Below are 22,519 nucleotides of genomic sequence, written 5' to 3'. Positions count from 1 at the left end.
AAACAGCAAATATTTGATTTGCTGTTATTAGAAGTCCCATCATTGCTGAAGTAAGTCAGGAAAGCACCCTATGCAGAGAGAACATGGAGGATAAACTCAACCCTGGATGAGAAAGCAACAGAGTGGTCACTGATTAAAGCAGAGCTTCATCTGAGACTATGAATGTGTATCTTAGTATCTATTTTCTTCTAATACAATAAGTGTTGGTATGTAAGTCTTTTCTAAAATACTTACAAAGTGTGAACTTTTATTTTTATTATTTTTATATTCAAAGATAAGTAAAATAAGTATTATATTTTGCCTTTGATCTTTTTCACTCTCTCTGGAGATGAGCAAAACTCTTGTCTCAGGAACTAGATATTCATATTTTATACCATTATCAAAATTTGTTTTGAAATTTTTATGGAATTTCTATTTGTTTGGGGAACATATCTTAGGGAACATAGAATTCCTTAGAAATTCAAACATGTAGCCATTGATAAACACAATGCATAGTGTCTAAAAATCTGCATTCTTGAGATTTTTGGCTTAAGTTAACCAACCAATTTCCATCATGGAACTTCTATTAGAAATGTTTTTGTTTCATAATATCTTTAAGGTATTTCTTTGAAACAATAAGGTTGTCATTTGTGTTTCATGGTTTATAATCATAAAAAAAATGTGAAGGGAATGATTTTAAAATCCAGATACCTATAAAAATCAAGCAGTTAGCCAAAAAACAAGAAAGGACTGAATGAGAACTGTAATGAACTGTATGTAATAAACTCTCATAAAGAAAAGGCCATAGTTTTCAGCTCCAGGACTTCAGTCCACTGATCATGAACTTGAACCAAGTAATACCCGATCTTCTGCTTAAACAAGAAAAAGGCAGCTCACAGTGGGGTAGGCCTGTAATCCAAGTACTTGGGATGCTGAGACAGGAGGATCTCAGGTTGGAGGTCAACCTCAGCAAGTTAGTGAGACCATCTTAAAAAGTAAAATAGGGCTGGGCTTATAGTTCAGACATAAAATGCTTCTGGTTTCAATTCCCAGAACCACATACACATACCAAAAAAAAAAAAAAAAAAAAAAAAGAAGTCAAATCAAATTATTTCACAATTTATCCCAGTTTTTTACTGTTGACCACTTTAAAAAAAAAATACTCTTTTCCTCAAAATAAAGTGGTTTCTAGACCCGTAGGTTAATAGATGTTTTTCTTAAAGATACTACTTATTGTTCCTGAATTCTGTTTTAATTGAAATGCAAATAGAGTACACAGCATTAATGGGTTGTTACCTGTTCCTTTCTTGCAGGTATAGGTGAGATGGTAATTGCAAGGAACATCATTCCACTGACCATTCTCATGCCAAATGATCACCACACAGTCTTCTCCAGCAGAAAAGAAGCTGTCTGGCTGGTTGGGTCTCCAGTTCTCATATTGCTGTAAAGATGAAGAGAAAAGAAAATTATTTAACAGTTAAGGGGTAAATATCAGCAACAGTGGCAATTTGATTAGAATTGACCTAACAATTTCTGTCAGACCACATCGCTGAAATAATTTTCATGATAAAGATGTTTGAATTCTAAGTAAAAAATATATGGACCTCAGAGTCCTTATTTAACAAATATCTATTCTTTGAAGTGAGATAGCTTGGAGGAATTTTGGTCTAGTTATTCTAGATTTCTAAATATATAATCTACCCTCAATTAACATTTTTATCATGTTATCAGTATTGATTATAATAACATGAATGGAAGTGAAACTAGAGAAAAATTCCGAATTTCACTCTAATTACTCACATTTTCTTCCAGACATTATAAGCATATATAATCTAATATAGTTGTGATCAGAGTGCAACAGAATTTTTAAATTCCAGTTCTTATCTTTCCCACTATAAAATAGATTTCTCTGTCTTATTTAATGTTATTGTTTTAAATCCAAATTCATTTACTTAGTGAAATATGTTGACATATTTACAATATTTATTTCTATGGATCTGAAACACTTATTCTCATCATTTCATATATACCTTTTCAAAATTATTTTGTCTTAGAGGTGCCTCTTTATTTGCATCATGTAGTTGAGTTTGCTTTATGACCTAATCTGAAAGTTGTTTATTTTAATAAGAACATTTATCAAATGATATAAAACATATGCTTTCAAAAATACATTCTACCATAAATATATGTTCACCTTTCTTTGTGCAATGTATAATCAGTTGAAAAAAATTTTTATTTTTGATGTTATTTCTACTGGTTATCTTTATAGCTGTATCTACTGATTACCTACTTCAAACAAATTATATATAGTTATATATATATATATATATATATATATATATACACACACACACACACACACACACACACACACACAAATTATATATATAATAGCTTTCTAACAGAGTAATAGGCATCATTTCTTTAGGATCTATGATGTATGAAGTGCTCTTCTGGATACTTGATATGTACTATACGATATACAATAATTTAGCACAATTGGGAATAATTTGATCCTTGGGGATGTTAAGCACCTAAGACTCTGGTTTAAGTTCATTTCATTTTTCTGATAGGTTAAAATTGCCTCTATGGCAATGAATAATTATATTAAAATAATAATATGTCTGTTTAGGAATAATAAACTTTTTGTTAGATGAAAATAATATTGAACTAAAAATAAGAGACCAGTTTTCTAGACTTAGGTCGTTTTAGCTTTGATGTCTTATGAAAAAGGTTTGTTGTTCAAATGTCTTTCCGAGAAACCATTTTCCCATTAGACTTGGCCTATTATTATATTTCATTATGTCTAGCACTAACAAAACTGATAAGAACTTTAAGATAGTAGAAATATAGATTCAAATTTATGTGTCAAGAGTTAAGAGGACTATCTTTTCTAGGCCTATAGATCAGTTAGTTATTCTTTCCTTAACTTAAATTTTGAATAAATCTGCTGTTTGAAATGAATAGAGATTTTATTTTGGAAAGATAAATTCAGAGAAGAAACTGAAGAGTTAAAGCAATTGTTCTAAATTGAGAGCATAGAAAAAAAAAAAAAAAGACCTACTATTTACTTACTCCTAACTATACCACTGCACTTTTAATGTTAAACCCATTTTTAGTTTACTAGAACACTTTATTTGGTTATTTGTGCTATTTTTAGTACCAACTCTATTTTTAATCTTCAATACGTGCTGCAATAGAAGCTTCAAAGAAGTATGCCTTTACCTATGAAATGGACCTCAATGCACCAATGAACTCTAGTTTAAAAACAAGAAAAACATAACTACTATACCAGAAAATGACTATAGTTTGTCTTCTCATAAAAAGTGGTTTAAATTTTTTATATATGGTAGACACGTAGATCATCCATAAAATAATTTGTGAAAAGACCAACCAAAAGTTGGAAAACCTTCTACTTTTCTTTTGGTTACATTTTTTAGTTTTAAAGACCTCTTCATTCATGCTAAAATTATGATTTTGATCCCTGTAGTTAAAAAAAAATCTTTGAAGAGTGATAAAGTCACAGAATACCAAGGTAAGCTTAATGAAGTTGCTTTTTTTTTTTTTTTTTGGCCAAAACACAGAACAGAGGGTGTTTTTATTTCTCTGAGGAAAATTTAATCCAGAGACAAGATTGAAATTAAATCCAAGAGTAGAAACGTGAATGGTACCACAGAGTTACCCAGATAGCCTGGAAAGGATGTTCAGGGGTTCAAGTCACCACACTCTGACTGGTAGGTTTCCCTGCAACCAGGAACTGGCATTGAATCTGAAATATTCTAATTATTTCTCTATTTTCCTTTTCTTGTCTTTTCTTACTTCCCTTTCTTTGTCATCCCTCACCCTCCACCTACTAAACATCTTTTTTCTCTTTTAACTTCACTTCCAGAGATTAACAACGAAACAGAGGTATAAAGTTTATGTTATTCCTGTTGCTGATGTATAACTGAATAGTTTCTAACAGATAAATTAAAGCAGGATAAGATAAAAATCAACAGATCAAGAATTCATTAAAAGAATAAAAATCTATATTTAGAACATTCTATGGTCAAAGAGTCCAAAGTTTTCCAAATATTTGATTTGGATTTTGTAGCTCCATATTTCTAACTTGCTTTCTACTTAATCTCTTACAAGAAACCAGTTCATATATATTTTCGAAGGTGTAAAATTTCTAACATCCCAATAGTGCAGTATTCCCTTAAAACGGTGCAGTATTCCCTTATTATTTGTCCCTCCATGTTGCCCATCTCCCTTTTATTCTTCTTAACACTTATTATGCTCTAAAATCCTATGGAATTTTTTTAATTAATTTATTTTATTTTCTCTCCCTAGTAAAATATATGCTCATTTTGGACAAGGTTTTTGTTTCCTTTGTTTTCTACTATATACTTAGTATAGGATCTATATCTGGTACAAACCAATGTAATTTAATAAGTAGTGTGGTATTTAGAAATAATGAACCTTAGAGAACATTTTATTCATCTCAACCCACAACTACCCTAAATCAAGATGTTGCTTGATGCTAGTAAGTAATAGGTGAGACAAACAACCATTGATTTAGCCTTTCTGGAAAATGGTTGGCAATTTAATTATGATCCTTAAAAAGTTTCTGCCTTCTAAGAGTTAATTCTAAAAATATAATGAGCAATCTATTTTATGTTCAATGTTATTCATACTAGCAATATATAATCTATAGCAAAATCATATGTCCAATAAATTATGATATAGCCAATTTAATATTATAGCTATGAAATATTTTGTCCTTGAAGAATATATAAGAGAATGAGAAATAGTCAAAGAAATGTTAAAATAATAGCACAAGTTTTACACATAATCTCAAATGTCACTGTATGTGTACGTGTATAAGACCAAAAGGAAATGTAGTATTTTGTTTGTTTGTTTGTTTGTTTATTGGTACTGAGGATTGAGCCCAGGGGCATTCTTACCTCCAAGCTATACCCACAGCCTTGTTCATTTTCTGTTTTGATTTTGAGACATTGTCTCTAAGAGGATGGCCTAAGAACCTGTGACCTTTGTGTCTAAGCCTCCCACTTACTGGTATTACAGACATGTACAACCATGCCCAGCTCTGAATTATAATAAAATCTTATAAAATTTTATCTCAATGGCACAATATTAAAAGATAATATTTTAGTTTATATATTCTCACATATTTTCTAAGTTTTCTAGAGTAGATCAGAAATATGCTTCTAATCAGTAAAAATGATAAAAATGAGCATTAAAAATGATCTATGCACTTATCAGAAAAGACTCACAAATTTTCTAGCAAACTGTTTTTAATCTAACCTCAACAAATACCACTTCAAGTTTTCAAATCCACTTGACAGCCATGTATTTCTCAGCCGACATTTCCTCCAGGTCTGAACCATATCTGTCTCATTTTCACACTGAAATGAAATTCAGATTCTGTGCCATGGAAGTGATTCTCAGACTAAAACTGCCCAGACCTCTGGTAAAAGATTTAATTGTCTTTGGTGAGAACTGCATTTGGCCTGTAGCAATGATTTAAAATGTGTGTTCCTGTTGTGAATTGGCAGAGCTGTGCCTTAATGGTGCAGGACAAAATTTTAGCTCTATGGTTTTTACAAGAATGTCCACTACCCACAGGCATGCCATACTATTACCTCATATCTGATGGATCCGTTGTGCACATTTTTCTTGGATAGGATGCTTTGCTTTGCTCCATGCTTTTGCCAAACCCACTAAGCAGAGGAAACTAGTTTTCTGAACAACTTTCTTTGTTTCTGCCTTAATTATTTTACCACCTCATTATACATTACTTACAAGGAGAAAGATTATAAAAATAAGTCTTTGACTTTAGGTTCCAAAATACATATATTTTCACTAAAATTAGATGTTAGGAAGACATCTCTGCCCAGGAAGTCAATTCTGAGTTATGAGAATGGGAGCTGGGCATGTGGTACAGACCTGTAATCCCAGTACTTGGGGGAGTGATAAAGGAGGATTGTAAGTTCAAGGACTGCCTCAGCAATACGGTGAGACTCTCAGGACCTAGTAAGGCCCTGTTTCCAAATAAAAAATAAAATAAGGCTGGGGTGTAGCTTGGAAGCAAAATACCTCTGGGCTCAGTCCCCAACACACATTCTCTCTCTCTCTCTCTCTCTCTCTCTCTCTCTCTCTCTCTCTCTCTCTCTCTCTCTCACTCACACACACACACACACACTACAAATCCTTGCTCACTTACAGTGTCTCTTAAATACAGAAACAACTGATTTTTTTTTTCTAATGAGCAGAGATTAACTTGTTACCTCCCATCTAGATTTTTTTTCCTTCCTGTTTAGAATTATGAGCAAATGTTTTAGGTGATCTATTTTGAATTGACTCTTCTAGGGCTTAATAGGTGAAGTCGAAATTATTCCAGAAAGACAGCATGGGCTGGAAAATTTCATTTTAACATCTTTAACAAAAATAAATTCTGGACATGCCTCAGCACATCTATGCCTCAGGTGCTCATATTTTCTAATCCAAACCCCAAACTCTTCCTTCCTCCCCAGGTAAGTTAGATACAAGAATTAGATTGCTTAAAAATGAACCTTGAAATTACTTTGTATTTTTATTCTCTTCTGATGGCAGAGAAAATGATGACATAAAACTCCAATAGTTGACAGAGAGGAAAGCCAACTCAGATGTAAAATTTTCTTGTACTTCAATAGGAGATAATTATTTTATACCTAGTATAAAATTGCTTAATGTCGTATGTTATATGAAAATTTTGTTTTACTTTTTGCATTCCAGTTAAAAAACTAGATCTCCATGTCTGTAAAAAAGAAAAATGCCAAAAAGACAGCCATTTCAATTAAATTAAACTCAATTACTTTTCTGGTTTCTCCCCCCCCCCCAAATTAGGTAAAGCAACTGCCAAAATAATAAAACAATTCAAAAAATTCTGGACAAAATCCAACAGTTAACAAGTACAGTTCTCTCACAGGAAAATTATCTCCATGAACCAGAGAATTCATTGAAAACTAATTCTTATCTTTTTTTTTGGGGGGGGGGGGTTGGGGATGGAACCCAGGGGCATTTGACCTCCGAGCTATACTCCCTGCCCTATTTTTTATTCTTTATTTTGAAACAGGATCTCACTAAGTTGAAGAAAGCCTCACTAATTAGCTGAGGCTGTCCGCGAACCGTAATCCTCCAGTCTCAGCCTCCCGAATGCTGGGATTACATGTGTGTGCCACCACACACGGCCTTTTTTTTTTTTTTTTGTCTTTTTTTAATTGGTGCATTATAATCATACCTCTTAATAGAGTACAAGATGTTAGAGGCATTTATGTACACATCACCTTAGACCTTCCCCACTTCCCACCCATTCCCTCTCTACGCCATCCCTCTCATGTTTGGTTTAGTCACTGATAGTGATGTGTTTGTGAATGTACATCAGGTACATTAGGGAGTTTCCCTGATTCTAATACGGAGATGGGAAGAAAAACTCAGAGCTGACTGAGATTATTTATCGATTTACCAAACTACAAATGATTAGATTATTTTCCTCCAAACACTCTTTCCTGTCAAAAATGTATGTCCATTGCCAGGGCTGACAGTGTAGCTCCAAGGAAGAATGCCCTTGGGTTCAATCCCCAGTACCACCAAAGAGGGAGAGAGAGGGAGAGGGAGAGGGAGAGGGAGAGGGAGAGGGAGAGGGAGAGGGAGAGAGAGAGAGAGAGAGAGAGAGAGAGAGAGAGAGAGAGAGAGAGAACGAACAGAAGGTCTGCAGGTCTCCCCAGCACACATGACTCCCCAACTGCTGGCAGCCTCCCCCTAAGAGTGACTATGGCGCTCAGAGTTACTTGGTTACTTGACTGGTTTTTCTCCTTTATGGTGGGGGAGCTATCTCTCTCTTTCCTGGTCCTTGTAATTTTTCCATTTGATTCAATATACATACTGGGGGTGAAATGAGTTATATGACGAGAAGGCTCAACTTTGAATGTTATTAATAATCTAAGAATGCCCTTGGGTTCAATCCCCAGTACCACCAAAAAGGGAGAGAGAGGGAGAGGGAGAGGGAGAGGGAGAGGGAGAGGGAGAGGGGGAGAGAGAGAGAGACAGAGAGAGAGAGAGAGAGAGAGAGAGAGAGAGAGAGAGAGAGACAGAGACAGAGAGAGAGACAGACAGAGAGAGAGAGAGAGAGAGAGAGAGAGAGAGAGAGAGAGAGAGAGAGAAGGACAGAAGGTCTGCAGGTCTCCCCAGCACACATGACTCCCCAACTGCTGACAGCCTCCCCCTAAGAGTGACTATGGTGCTCAGAGTTACTTGACTGTTTTTTTTTTCCTTTATGGTGGGGGAGCTATCTCTCTCCTTCCTGGTCCTTGCAATTTTCTCATTTTATTCAATACACATACTGGGGGTGAAATGAGTTATATGACGAGAAGGCTAACTTTGAATGTTATTAATAATCTAATAAATTCAGATAAGTTTATATTAGTTCAAGGTGAATCTCTGATTGACTCATCTTGTATCTAGGACGTCCTAATGTGTGTGTGTGTGTGGGGGGGGATACACACACACACACACATACACACACACACACACACACACACACACACACACAGCAGAGGCATTCTACCATTCTACCTCCAAGCTATACCCTCAGCCCTCTTTGCTTTTTATGTTTTAAAATATGGTCTCACTACATTGTTCAGAGTTTTGCTAAATTGCTGAGGCTGGCTTCAAATCTATGATTCAACTGTATCAGCCTCTTAGGGATTGGGATTACAGGCATGTACCACCTCACCCAGCCTAAGAAAGACTCTTGAAACATAGACCAGCTCACTCTTATTCCTCCATACAACATTTCAAAACAGTGTTTTTTTCTTTCTACAACAAACTTTTAAAACAAATCCTTAAAAGAGAATGTAGATTTGAAAATCAAAACCACGAGGACACAAGGTCAAAGAACTAGAGCTCAAGAATTAAAGGATGTTGCTTTTAATATTTCAAAACTAAGAAGTCCTAAGAGTAACCATTTTTATCAATACCTAAGAAACCGGGAGTAGTAGCAACTGCTTGTAATTCTAGCATTTGGGAATCTGAGACAGGAGGATTCAGGTTCGCAGACAGCCTCAGCTACTTAGTGAAGCCCTTTACAACTCAAAGAATAAAAAGTAGGACTAGGGTTGTAGCTCAGAGGTAGAATGTCCCCGGGTTTCATCCCCAACACTAAAAAAACAAAACACAACAAAAATTAAGGAATAACTAGCCCTTCTTTAAAATACTCAACCTATTTCATATTCTTTTCACTGAGATAATTTCTTAACTTGATCAAATAATACATAGAAAATCAATGATGGCTGGTTTTCCTAAAAAGTTTAGACACTGTTTAGAGTCTCTTGGTAACTTCTCCTTTCTGCTAGCTCCTAAATGTTTCAATATAATGAAAAAGAAAAAAATAAATTTCATATATATTAGATAAAACTGAATTTTGCATCAATGTTGAGTCATAAGTTTGAGAATTACCTCTTTCTCATGTATACTACACACACACATAAACACGCACACATGCACAGTACTAGTACTTCTCAGCAGTAGGGAAAAATATAGTGAAGACACTTGGGGATGTCTCTATTCACACAGACTTGTGTAGCAGATAAGGTTTTGCCCAAAATATAATAGAGAAAGACCAGAAAGGTCAACAGAGTAGACAGCACTAGACCTCTTGAAATGGGAAAACTGAGCTGTTCATTATTCACACTTGAGAACAATTGAACAGTTCTTAAGTACTAACCAGCCACTGGGTACAGTTCAAATTTGTGCTTCAGGGTTTCTCGTATATAACTGGAATTGCAAATCTTGAACCTACTACATTTACCTATCCAAATATTAAGCTGTAATATTTCAGCTTAGATGCATTCATACTTTATTTATTTATTTATTTATTTATTTATTTATTTATTTTTGGTGGTACTGGGGTTCCTGGACGCCCTTCTACCTCCAGGCTACACTCCCAGACCTATTTTTTTATATTTTGAAACAGAGTCTCGTAAGCCAACGCGGCTGGCTTCGAACCTGCACAATCCTCCTGTCTCCGCCTCCCAAGCGCGGGGATTACAAGTGTGCGCCACCATGCCCGGCCACAATTCATACTTTAAAATTTGCTATAATTTAGATTGGTTTAAATGGACAAGTGAAGATAATATTTTGGACCTACCCTGATTTTGCTAAGCATATTTAACAACCACAGATAGCCCATTGATAAGCATCATTATTGACAATTGTCCAAGGAAGCCATCCTATGATCCAGTACATTATAATTGCTGGGAGAATTTCTCAAAGTAGAATTTGGAACTTATTTTGTGTGTGGTACTAGAGATGAAACCCAGGGGCATTCCATCTCTGACCTGCCCTCTCAGCCATATATATATATATATATATATATATATATATATATATATATATATTTACTTTATTTTGAAACAGGGCCTCACTAAGCTGCTGAGGTTGTCCTTGAACCTGTGACCTTCCTGTCTCCACCTCACAAGTACTGAGATTACAAGTGTGTGGCACCACACCAGGACTCTGGACTTGGAGCTTTTTGCCTTGAGCAATCTACTCACTGCTCATCAAATACCCTTTCTCTCTCTAAATGCTACTAACTTAATTCATAGTAAAAATTTCACACAAAACCACAAAAGTCCTCTAGGTTCACCTGCTGAAGAGACTACCCAAGTAAAACTTTCTACTAGGCTCTACTACTGTGCATAAAGTAAAGAGCCGGGTGCTTTGGTGCAAGGATGTAATCCCAGGACAGAAGGAACACAGTTTCGAGGCCTGGGATTGGTAACTTAGCCAGATTCTATTTCACAATAAATAAAATAGGGCTAAGGATGTGGTTCAGAGGTAGAACATCCCTGGATTCAATTCCTAGTGCTGTACATACCAAAAGAATGAAGATTCAGGAAAGACAAGTCCCAGTATTTGCTAGGATTTTTTTTTTTGGGGGGGGGGGTTACTGGGGGTGGAACCCAGACAGAGGGCTATACTCCCAGACCTATTTTATATTTTATTTGGAAACAGGGCTAAGTTGCTGACAGCCTCACTAAGTAGCTGAGTCTGGCTTCAATCCTGTGTGATCCTCCTGTCTCAGCCTCCCATGTGCCACCATGCCTGGCCTGCTAGGATTTTACTAAGCATGCAATTACATGTATTAGCTTTGTGCCATATTTGAAAAAATCATCTTGTTCTGCATTTAGCTCATAGGTTTAAATATCATGCAATAAATAGTAGAATTTTAAAACTCTTCAAAGCTACAGGAACCTAATTCACAGAGAATATTATTCCTGAATAGATCTGGGTGGCATTCCTGAAATGGGAAGTTTTGAAACAGAAAATATAATCTGGCCACTAGGTGGTGATATGTATCCATCATTATAGTATTATGACTTTACTAAATTGCTTAACAAAATGGAGCTTAGAAATACCCAAGACAATCACAATGATTAACTCCATGTGGCAAAAATGATTAAAGGATTATCTGAGACGTGTCCTCCCAGTGTTGTGAGTAAAAGCATTTGCTAGAAAGTAAACCTTAACTAAACAGTGTTTTCAATCTGATCTTATTCTAGTCCATTACTACCCAATGTAGCTATAATTTGAATGCTTTTAAACATTCATCTGAAATAGTTTATTATTTCCTTTTCCTTTTATCTGATAATTTTCATCTGTGATGAGACCTCATCGGAAGCAAAGTTAAGTCTGTAATATGCACCACAAACCCTTAGATGTCAGATCCTAAACACCTGTGCACACAATTGAACATCTGCGGTGTGAATCACAGCTTGTTCTGGGAGGAAAAGTCACCTCCATTAGTTCTGAACACACGATGCGGATGCCTGTACTAAGAGCTGACTTCTTTGTGTGCAAACTTCTGTTATCACCTGGGACCCACAATGACATTGCTTGTACTCCTAAAACTACGGATTAAATCCAGATGCATCCACTGCCAAGGTCAAGCAGATAACCACCAGGGAATGTGAGCAAGGATTCCAAACAGAAAACACATTCCCAAGAGGACAGGTACCTGTTTAAAACATGGGCTGATAAGAAATCAGTTTTTCACTACAAAATAAAGAACTGAGATGAACAACTCCTGAGTTAGCCCCAGACTTTCAGATCCCAGGTAAGTTATCTGAATAAAGGCTATGTGGACTACTTTTTCCTGAAATCAAAACACTTGGTAACTTTAAAATGATATGCCCCCCGCCCCAGATGGCTGCGGCAAACAATAGACATTTGTTTGCATTCTGTTGGGGTACATTTAACTTTGTTTTATTTAACTTGTTCAGGGCAAATGAATTTCCTGCAAGGTAGATGTATGGTCCTCTGATCCTTGTGCTCTGGTTTGGGTCCTTATTTATTTATGTTCTAAGGGAGATTATGGTTTTGCTGTTGTCTTTTAGTTGAATAGAGTGATTTGACAGACCCACAACCAAAAAGAAAAGAGCAGCTTTGTTTTAAAGGAGAAAGAGACGTTTGTTTTGGTGTCACTACCCTGTGCTGGCAGCCTGGGGTTCGATCTTACCAACAAGAACACGCTGAAGGGAAGAAAAATGAACTTGGGGTCTCCTGATAGTTGTTAAAGTGGCAATACGTCCATTATTTTCCTAGCTGGCAAACCTCTGTGCAGGAGAGACAAGCTGGCCTCTCTTGAGTATAGCACTAATCTTGTGTAATAGCATGAGCTCAGTGCCCTACAAAGCAGTAATTATCAGCAGCATTTTCAGAGGGATATAAGTCACTCCCACTGTGAGACCACTGTGAGACAGGGGGCCCCAGGCAGAGCCCCACAGAGCAGCTTGCATTTAATCCATGCAATGAATGGTGCCAGTGGGCTCCTTGAGCCTAGCTTGTTTGCACAGGTCTCCAGTCATGAAATGCTAACAATCCGAATGCAAAGAGAAAGTGCCAAAACCCATTCAACTTTTTTTTTTTTTTTGAAGGGGGATGTTTTTCCATGGTTATGCAGTGCCTTAAGCTAATTAGCAATTAAATTTAAACATCTGCATGTGATTCTCAAGTTTCATAAAGCCCTGTTGGTTAAACATCTCTGAGAAGAAACTACTGAGTTGATAAGGCTGTGTGTGTGTGTGTGTGTGTGTGTGTGTGTGTGTGTGTGTGTGTTTCCTTTTCCTTATCAGGATAATCTTGTCAATTATGAAATGATTTTCCAGTGGTGAGTAATTATTGTTTTTCCAGCTGCTCAATCTATCATGAGTATCTGAACTAAAAAAAGAAAAAGAAAAAAAGGGCAAGGTGGATGGAGAGGAGGGCTTTGTGTTCTACAACTATCCTATGACTCATTGTATTTTGCAGGTAGTTTCAGAAGAACCAGTAACCAGTTCTTGATTTCACACCAAACTAAACGGTAACACAAGGAAAATTTTTCATGAAGAGCTCAGTGTTCTGTGGTAGAAAGGAATCTGGGAAGTCTTCCACTCATGAGAAATATGTTAAAGGATGAGGAGAGAACATGTGTTTTTCTTGGCTGTTAGGTTAAGGAAGCCTGTGAAGTTTAACATAATTAAATTAACATTGATAATGCAGTGTGACTTGTTCACAGAGACTCAGCCTTTGACTTGGAGGGAGAATCACAGCACAGCTGACCGGAGGCAAGATTTTTTTCAAGGTATTTTACATTTTTAACTGATACATAATCATTGTACATATCTATAGGATATAGTGTGACATTTTGGTGCATACACACAATGTGTAATGATCACTTCAGGGTAATTAATATAGCCATCACTTCAAATATGTTTCACTTGTGTGTATTGGGAACATTTAAAGTACTCTCTCTTGGCCATTTTGAATATTTTTTAAAAACTTAATTTGGCAGGGAGCGGTGGAGGATGCCAGTAATCCCAGTATTTGGAGGCTTAGACAGGAGAATCATAGGTTCCAGGACAGCCTCAGCAGCTCAGGAACATCCTCAGCAACTTAAGGGGACCCTGTTTCAGATAAAAAGTAGGGCTGGGAGAGTAGCTCTGAAGTAGAATGTCCCTGACTCAGTACACACACACACACACACACACACACACACACACACACACGGAGTTTTTGATGTGAGAGTTTTGTTTCATACTTTTTTTTGCCAGATTATGTGCAATCTTTTCAAACAATCAGAAACCTACAAATAAGTTTGGAAAGCAATGTAATTCTCCTAATTCTCTTTCAAAGTCTAAGACATCTGGGAGATGACAGAGAACAGAAAATTTTGTGTTTATAAAAAGGGTAATAATGATACATCCCAGCAGAAAAAGAATACTGGTTTATGGCCTGCGACTTGTTACTCCTCTTCTCTGCCCCTTTTAAAAGTTTCGTCCTAGGTTAGGGGCTATTTCTTTATTGTTTCTATCTTTTGTGAAGCTAGTTTTGCTCAAGGTACTTTGCCTAACAGACTGATTTGTTTGAAAGAGGAAAAGGGGCCTCTGAGTTTAAAGTCAAATCAAGATCAATTTAGCCATTCCTGTGCGACAACTCTAGTCAATTGGTGGGTGTCAGACATTCTAAATGCCACGGGGTGTGGTAGCACACGCTTGTAACCCCTGCATTTGGGGGATGGAGACCAGAGGACCTTGATTCACTGGCAGCCTCAGCTACTTAGCAAGGCCTTAATACCCTGTTTCAACAATAAAAAGACTAAAAAACTATGGCTGGGGATGTAACTCAGAGGTACAATGCCTCTGGGTTCTATCTCTGGTACCACAAAAAGAAAAAAGAAAAAGGAAATTCTAAATGCGAGCTTGTAAGTGCTGGACTAGGCTTATAACAAAGGAAAAAAAGCAAAAATCAGTTATCTTTCAGAAACATTTAAAAGTAGAATTTTTTTCCAGTACAAAAAAAAATTCTACAATTAATTGTACTATCAGCCTTTTGTAGTCTGAATCATAACTGTCATTGTGCAAGATAAGTTAGTTAGAACTAGGAAATAAGATATTACTGGATCTGATTCAGCAGCTTGTTCTAGACCCAGATTCAGAAAAATACAGAAGAGAGAAAGTCCTCTGTTTTATCCCAACAGCCGACTGGAGAGATGGGAGGAGGAGGCCAGGCCTACTTTCCAGGAAATGAAGATGCCAAGGGAGGTCAAGAGTGAGCAATAATGATGATAAAAATGTGCAGGGGATGTATATGTGTGTGAATAAAGTCAGGGCATTTTTGCAGGAAAAAAAATATCAAACTTGCCAATGCTTCTCAATAAAAAGGGAACTAGATATTCTGGTCACCTCAATCTCTGGACAATGCCACCCAAGGTGTCAGCTTTCTTGGAAGTAACTACATCTGAGCAGCTGAAGCCAGGGAGGATGCCTAGGGACAGGGTGAGCTTTGATGGTGCTGTGGCTCCCTGAAGGGAGAGGAAAAAGGAGCAGTGCAGACCAGGAGGACTCATCTCATGAGAATGTTTTCCTGGAGGCCAAAGGAAAGAGGGAGCACAGTGGTAATAGCTGTAAGTCTCTGATATGCAAAATTTTATTTTAAACCACTGGTTAGGAAGGTACATTATTCAAGGTCAATGTGGTGAAGGCCCCTACAAATTTCTGCTGTCCTTTCATTGTGCTGTCCCATAGATACACAACTATCTTTAGTTGAAAAAAAAAAAGTGCTGACAGTGATTTTGCCAGAAAATATATAGATAAAGAAATTATTCAAAGTGCTTGCTATGTCTACTTTCCTCTAAGCTAAAAAGTTTAGCCTCAGGTTATGGATCAAGAAATGAAGGTCTAGCCAACATCAGGTAACCAAATCACCCTCGGCCAAGCAACTCATACTGAGAACATTTAAGAGTAATATTTCCTTTTGCTTCCTATACTTCATTTTGGATATAAATACTAAGTTTTTTTAAGGTATTTTTTTCTTTAGAAAACACATGGACTGAATATATGTCTCTTTCCAGAAAGAAAGAAAAAAATCGTCTTCAAAGTTCTGAGTAATTGTTGGTTTCCTAAAGCATGATGAAAACCCTGCCCTGCTATCACTCAAACATGCATGGGTGGCAGGGGCTGAAAGTGCACTTTCCCTTTTTAACTTCTAAAGTTTACTGCAAAGGTGTTCCTGGGACAACTGTAGCCACAATTGTTATCATTTCCAGTAAAAATGTGCTTTCCTTTGAGTTGAAGCCTTTTGTAAGATATATTGTGCTCAGCTACAAGTCTTTTAGAGAAATGTAATTTTTCAGTGTGCCATCTTTCAAAACCCACCAATTATGTTTCGATGTTTTCATACTGTTGCAACTGCAAACAGAGTTTTTAGATGAACAAGAAATGTCACGAAGAGACTCAACCGAAGGGTTTAATGTGGTCAATTCAAGATTCAAAAGATCGTGTGAGCAATGAATGTATATGAATGGCCATTTGCTGATTCAAAAATATTTATTAAATACCTATTTAATAAATAATTTTAAACAATTTATTTAACAAATAAGTATTTAATAGGCAACTTCTTTAGGTTCTGAAATAATGGAGAGAGATGGAAGTTAATTCCTGCCCCAGGAGGCTCTGTTTCAGAGAGTCAATCCCACAGGAGTCTGTGCTAGGACGAGAAGACAAAAGGGCCACAGGAACAAAGAAGAGGAGTAAGTCTCTGTCCTGCCCAGCTAGGAATGCTCCCTGGAAGAGGGGGACTCTTGGATAGGCAAGGTATGTGAATATTTTGAAATGAAAGTAGGACAAGAGGTGAGAATACACCCAGCACGAGGACAAGTATATGCAAAGCCAGCTTAGGAATCAGCAATCAGAGTTGGTGGACTTTGTCTGCTATGCTTATATCTAGAATTTTGTATCAAAAGCAATGGGAAGCCATCAAAAAATTTTAAGAAGGGAATAATAAAGTGCATAGCCAGGGGAGGGAAGGTCATTGACACCTCGGATAAGTCAGTCATTTAACAATAGTTCAAAGAAACAACTTTAAAGCCAGCTTATAGTATAAATGCTAGATAAGAAAAGTTTGCTTAAGACTGCCAGCTTTAATATGTGTTTAACTTAGCATCTCTGAAGACGTAATTTATGTGCCAAGGAAAGCCATCATAACTGAAGTTATCTGTCAGGTTTTCTAATAAAGTACTAGGTGTGTTTAACTATGAAGAGATCAATAGTGGAGTTAAAGAATAACTGCTTAGGAGAAACCCAAGTGACAAAATGGAAACTGAAATGTTTTAAGAGAAAATAACTTGAACACTAATCACAAGGGTAAGGCTGAATACAACTCTATAGGTGAGTGCATTTGTGTGGAACTTATCGAACAAACACCCCAAGTAAATAATGAAAACAATTTTAAAGTATAACAAAAACAAGAATTTGGCATTTTATCAATGATCTCAACATTTTATTATAGAAGCAAATAATGTGGAATGAATCAATCAGAATCTAAAGATTAAGACCAATTTAGATGACTTGGCCAAACATCATCAGTAATTTAATATAAGCATATGAATTAAATTAGTCTAGCTATAGGACATAATCATGTTAAGTATGATATAATTATACTGCAAGCTTATTGGAAGCAAAGTTTAATCATTTCAATAAAGGAAACCATAGAAATTAAGACCTAATATAAACTTGTTTATTTTTTCTGAATTATAAGATTGAATATCAAAAGATAATATAAGGTAAATACCAAATGTTCCCTTTGTTTTAATACTGCTCTACCTCCCAGATGGATAAGCTCTAATAAATCTTTAGGGGAAAAAAATGAAGAAAGAGAAAGAGTGCAGAAGAGCGAGAGAAAGAAATCTTGGGCATAAACAAAGTCCTTAAAATTGCACACAATCACTTTAACACCATTTCCAAGTGTAAGCAGATACCCTGAGGCCCAATGAAGACTGGCCCAGCTAGGAGGGATAGTTTCAAAAGTAAAAGGCTTGGAGTAAACAGCATAACAAAGGAGAGCTATTTTATTGCAAGGGCAGCACACATATGGAACCTGTTAAGGGGATGGTGAACACAGAAAGAACTACAAACGAGTTTAAAGAGACACCTAGGCCTTCTCAGAAAGGAAGGCGACAGAAGGAAGGGTGGATGAGAAAGCAGGAAAGTGGCAGAAGATCAGTCAGATGGGAGGCAGACAGGCTGGTGGGCAGATGGTCTTTTCTCTTCCCAAATGTTCAAAGTCAAGGGACACTCCTTAGCACACTTTTATTTTACACAAAGAGTGAATTAAGAAGAAACCAAGAATCTGTCCGAATTTTTCTCTGGATATACTTGTGTCCTTTCTTTGATAAACTTTGTTTATGTATTTCGTTAGCTGCCTTCTTCAAACTAAGGCTCTCACTGTGCACTTAATCCTTGGGCTTCAATAAAAAGTGTGTGTTAACCAAGAGGAAGGTTCTAATTTATGTTGTATGGTTATCTACATTACATTATACTGTTTTCCTCTGCAAATTTCCAAGGAAAATCAATGTTTCTCTTTCAACAAGGTGCAATATCAAATTCAAAGTCAGTCTAGACTGTGGAAATGATAATCAAGTTATTTTTTCACAGTATTTGTGTGCCGACATCAAAACCCACTGAATATAGAAAAAATATATATAGCTTTGCTGGGCGTGGTAATACCAGCTTTTGGAAGGCTGAGACAGGAGGATCTCAGTTCGTGGATAGCCTCAGCTACTTAGTGAGGCCCTTTGTAACTCAGTGAGACCCTGTTTCAAAATAAAGGATAAAAAAAATAGGGCTAGGAGTGTAGCTCAGAGGTAGAATGTCACTGGGTTCCATCCCCAGTACCACACACACACACACACACACACACACACACACACACACACACACACACAGCTGACTTTCCTTGGGAGGCATAGAGAAATGACATCTCAAGGTTCACCTGTATGGACTAGGCAGAGAAGGTAAATTCCCTAAGATATTTAACAGACCCCAGATGGCTGCCAGATGGAAGACAATATTTTATCTCATCCTAAGTTTGCAAGGCGGAGGGGAAGGGCTTTATCCCAAACACCATGAGAAAGACAAAGCAAAGAACCACTTCGTCAAAAAGACAAACTCCTAATAGAAAGACCAGAATAAACATCTATAAGCACACATTTCTGCTAAGAATGAAAGCGTACAAATCAATTCTATGTAACTAATGACAGATTAGAAACAGACTTGGACTTGGCTCAGTCAGGACAGTGTGTAGCAAATGACAGACTTTTCCTACACTACAAATGGCCAAATGTAGTTATTCTAGGCTCAGGCACCTAGCCAAAGACAAAGTCTTCAAGATAAGCCATGGCCCAAATCTCAAGACAAGCTAAGTACCAAGCAGAATTGGCCACTTGAGTCTTGGGTGTTCTAGCTTCTGTAACAGTGATGAGAGCTCACCAAGAACTGTACTTTTCACCAGGCTGTATAAAGTAAACGTTATGGAAGATCAATTTACTAGTGGGCATCTAGGAATTCCAGGTTATTCCATAAGAATTCAGCAAGGAATGCTGAACATGGTGGCGCACGCTTGTAATCCCCGAGTTTGGGAGGCAGAGACAGGAGGATCGCGCAGGTTCGAAGCCAGCCGTGCTGGCTTAAGAGACCCTGTTTCCTAATAAAAATATAAAAATGGGTCTGGGAGTGTAGCCTGGAGGTAAAAGGGTTTCCAGGAACCCCAGTACCACCAAAAAATAAAAATAAAAAAAAGAATAAAAAATAGAGCTGGAAGTGGAGCTCTGAGGTAGAATGCCCTGGGTTCCATTTCCACTACCACAATTAATTAATTAATTAAAATACATAAATAAAGTTCAGGAGGTGGCAGCCAGAAGAAATTACATCTTTGGAGACAGGGCTGAGTTCAGATACTGGCTTCACCATTTAGTGGTTCAACCTAACTAACCTTCCCTCCCTTTACCTACAACACAGGTAGCACAAATGGACTCAGTGAACACCTAGACAGAGATGGACTAAGCGCACAGAGCACAGAGAAGCTTCACTGACCTGAGCAGAATTTCCAAAAGCAGAGATTACTTTGGTACCTATTCTAGAATAAAGCTCCTGTCTTGCCCAACTCATTAACTCTGAAAGAGTGGCAGGTAAAGAATAAAATTTAAGCACCTAAGCAATTCATACACAAAAAGAACTTGATTACTTTTTGAATTTTACTCTCTTATCAAATTTAGAACTTAATTTACACTTACTGGTTAGCCTAGTGGATCCCATTACCTGCCTCTCAGAATCACCGGAAGCATTCAGAAAACAGAGCTGCTAACGGTTTCACTATATTCATTCTGGGCTGAGGCCTACACAACAGCTTTTAATTATTCTCCTCTGGTGACACTAATGAACAGAAATCACCGAGTACCAATGGCATAGCCAATCACAACAGAACTGTTTCTAAAGAATTATGTCCATTTGTGTTTAGTAGGAGTGACTCAAAATGGCTTTGCCTACTCTGATTTAAGAAACTACTGCTGCGCACTCAAAATTGTGGCTGGCAGCCGGGCGTGGTGGCGCACGCTTGTAATCCCCGCGCTTGGGAGGCAGAGACAGGAGGATCGCGCAGGTTCGAAGCCAGCCGCGCGCGCTGGCTTAGGAGACCCTGTTTCCAAATAAAAATGTAAAAATAGGTCTGGGAGTGTATACCGAAGGTAGAGGGACTTCCAGGAACCACAGTACCACCAAAAAAAAAAAAAAAAAAAATGTGCCTGGCATTTTCAAGATACTTTTTTTTAGTAGAAAAACAATTTCATATAAAATTGGTCATCAGCATTTGAATAGAAAGAGATTCACTACATCATAAGTTAGCAAACTTCTTTAAGGAAAAAAAAATGAACATTTTTACCTGGATAAACACGAACCATACTTTATAGCATATTTTCCTTGTAATTACGTAAAAGGAAAAATATTTTAAAAGGACATTTTCTCTTACATTTATTTTTTTCTTTATTGCTCTGAAGCTATAAAAAGCAAATATAACCATGAAACACAGACCCAAGGCAATTCTTCAGATTTTCTGTTTTCCCCCTCCAATGGAAATTTGCTGCAGTTCTATTTTAAAGCTACTGTGTAAAAGAGCTGCTGGTGATCAGATCAATTTGTCTAAAACTTTTTTTTAAAATTTTTTTGGTGCATTATATTCATACATCATACTGGGGTAAAAATACTTGTGTGTACATACATGTATGCATCACTGATTTAACCACTACCCAATTCCCACCCCATTCCCTCCCTATCCCTCCTTCCCTTGCTTGGCTTAGTGGTTGACTTCGATATGTTTAACTACATTGGGTGTTTTAGAGATTTTCCTCTTCCCCCCTCCTTTCTCCTCCTTTAGGTTGTCTTGTTTGCTCCTCTATAGGATTGCCTTTTTCATCTAGAGTTCCTCCTATGACCCATTTCTCCCTAGCTCTCACATATTAGGGAAAGCATCTGATTTCTTATTTTTTATGTAACCTGCCTTGTTTCACTAATTGTCCCAGAGCCAGCCACTTAACTTGTCTCTGTCTAGTGTACTCTGTTCCATGCAACCAGCACACAGTACCAAGTTCCTACGACTGTATCCTTTTCATCAGCATCTTACCAGTGTGCTGCCATCAGTCCATCGGAAGTCATGCTCAAACATCTTGTCATTGAGGCCGATCCACTGATAATCATGGCCCACACCTACAAGATGGGAAACAACACAAACATTTTTACTACCTTTTCCATATATGGATGAAAATATGTCAAAGAAAATTATTTCCAGAATGAGTCATGCATCTTTCTTTTTGGTGGGAATTTTGCTTAGTTGTTCATAAAGAATAAAATAAAACTCCCCTAGTTAAACTATCTTTTATTCTTTTGTCCAATGTGCTTTAAACTAAATAGCTAATTTGCAAACACTGTGAAACATTAAAATATCAGACATAGGCAATAATTTCCCTAGCATCTTACTATAATTAAATACTTTTTCCATCCTTACTCATGATTGAAATTTTCCATTTACTTTTTGTTGTTGTTAATCTAAGCCACTGGCAAAAAAAAAAAAAAAAAAAAAAAAAAAATGCCATAGCCCAATAAAAATTGCCAAATCCTGGTCATTATTCTACCCTCATTTTGGAAGCCATATGTTTCTCCTCAAAATGTTCTGAAAAGTGAATACCTAGGCTACATAATCCTGAAAAATTATCCTCAGAAATATTTTCTTATACCATGAGATCAATCACTGGCAAACATACATGCAGGCTGGGCATGATAGTACACACCTGTCATCCCAGTACTTGGGAGGCTGAGACAGGAGGGTAAGACACTGAAACCTAACAAGGCCCAGTTTCAAAATAAAATAAAATAAAATAAAATAAAATAAAATAAAATAAAATAAAATGGGCTGAGGGTGTAGCTCAAAGTATAACACCCTTGGGTTCAATCCTCAGTACCACAGTAAGTAAGTAAGTAAATTAATAAATTAATTAATTAATTAATTAAATAAAGCAAGTGAGCAAGCAACCAAGCAAAATGTTAAATGGGCCCCTACCTACACTGCAAACTAATATCAAACTTCAGAAGAACATCATGAGAACACCTTTAATAGAACATCAAACAGTGTTTCA

At 36.8% G+C, this 22,519-nt stretch overlaps 1 protein-coding gene across 4 annotated transcripts in view; it reads right to left on the bottom strand.

The window, feature by feature from the left end:
• The window catches only part of VCAN (versican), a gene marked incomplete at both ends in the record, with an annotated part of 104,366 nt that overhangs the window by 4,589 nt on the left and 77,258 nt on the right, over positions 1-22,519 (bottom strand). For all 4 annotated transcript variants that reach the window (XM_080696291.1, XM_080696293.1, XM_080696292.1 and 1 more), the window contains 2 exons: positions 1,276-1,420; positions 21,511-21,593. In XM_080696291.1, the coding sequence (XP_080552417.1) occupies positions 1,276-1,420; positions 21,511-21,593 (228 nt within the window). The remainder of the gene's footprint in view (positions 1-1,275; positions 1,421-21,510; positions 21,594-22,519) is intronic.

This window comes from Muscardinus avellanarius (assembly GCF_963383645.1).
Source record: "Muscardinus avellanarius genome assembly, chromosome: 1".
Lineage (NCBI taxonomy): Eukaryota > Metazoa > Chordata > Mammalia > Rodentia > Gliridae > Muscardinus > Muscardinus avellanarius.
This window is presented reverse-complemented; position numbering and strand designations above follow the sequence as displayed.